At 39.2% G+C, this 1287-nt stretch overlaps 1 protein-coding gene across 1 annotated transcript in view; it reads left to right on the top strand.

Moving 5' to 3' along the window:
* Positions 1–473: 473 nt before the first annotated feature.
* The window catches only part of LOC102435914 (armadillo repeat-containing protein 4-like), a gene marked incomplete at its 3' end in the record, with an annotated part of 41974 nt that continues 41160 nt past the window's right edge, over positions 474–1287 (top strand). Inside the window, 1 exon segment of the mRNA XM_023746377.1 lies at positions 474–697. Within this exon segment, the coding sequence (XP_023602145.1) occupies positions 474–697 (224 nt within the window).

A 1287-nucleotide genomic window follows, 5' to 3' on the forward strand; every position in this document is an offset into this window, starting at 1 on the left:
TGCAGATGTAATGACTATAAGAAAGTCAGGATAACAGAATTAACGGAATAATTCTAAACAATGGATGTCTCAGCTCAAAAGAGTGTTGCTCACTTTACCTTCAGCCCCAACAGAACTGCAAATCAAAGGCCAATTCTTTTTTCCACTTTGGAGTTTTCTGTTTCCGTTTAGGCCCAGGGAAATGAGAAAAGTATTCATTTCAGGGCAGACAGAGATTGGAAAATCCTTAAATAGTAGTCAGTTTTACTTAAAGCCGGTTCTTTAAAAATTAACTATTTTATTGAATTGAGCAATTACATAATTAAAAAAATCAACCTCTATGATGATTCAACAGAATGTGGGTCGGGTAGTACTAGCTTAAAATATTGAAAATGAAAGAATGTCCAGTGAAAAGGTAGATGCTGTTGTCTTGTTCTAACTCTGTCTGCTCTGATGTAGTGTGTGTGCTAAGCTCAGCGAGTGTTGTTGGACTCATGGGCGTGGCTCTGGCAAGATTAGTGCAGTGGACTGCTGCTGGATATGGAACCAGAGCCCTGGAAATTACTCCTCTAAATGAAGCGATATTGAAAGAAATTATTATGTTTGCGGAGAGTTTTATCTATAAACATCCCCAAGAGGCAAAATATGTTTTTGTAGAACCACTTGAATGGAAGACAGATTTGCACCCCTCAACATTTGGATCAGGTTATGTTGTCAGGTAAGCCAGTTAATTGCTTCTAGAATTGAAGATCTTCATTGTACTTATTTTTATTGATTGATAGTGGGTTTTGGGCAAGTCATTTAACATCTGTTAATCGTAGAAATCTTCTAACCCAGGGATTCAGGTGAAATCTGAGGATATTTTGTTTGGCCAGCACACTAATTTTCAATTTGAATTTGAATTTCTTTTGATAAGGGAAGCATTCTCCAGGTCACCACACTCCCAACATTAGCTATTGTTTGTTGTCTGGCCTTTCCACTCACCCATATTACCTGCCAGACACCAGTAGGCATTGCTTTTGTGACCTCTGAGGTAGACATACCTTCTGGTATTTAAATCTATCAATTTCTGGGGTGGCAGAGGGAGAATGGAAAATTTTGCTCATTATAAGGGAGAGACTTCTTAACAATAAACATTGCCCTCAAATGAAAACCTTCCAAATCTGAGATTAAAAAAAGAAAATCCTACCTCCACTTTACCAATAAGGCAGTGGTTCTCAACCTTTCTGATGGTCTCCCGATGGAGGGGGAAGATTTGACATGCAGGTGCAAGGCGAGGAAGCGATCTCCCCTGCTCCATAGGGAGTG

Source organism: Myotis lucifugus, unplaced genomic scaffold (assembly GCF_000147115.1).
Source record: "Myotis lucifugus unplaced genomic scaffold, Myoluc2.0 scaffold_668, whole genome shotgun sequence".
NCBI lineage: Eukaryota > Metazoa > Chordata > Mammalia > Chiroptera > Vespertilionidae > Myotis > Myotis lucifugus.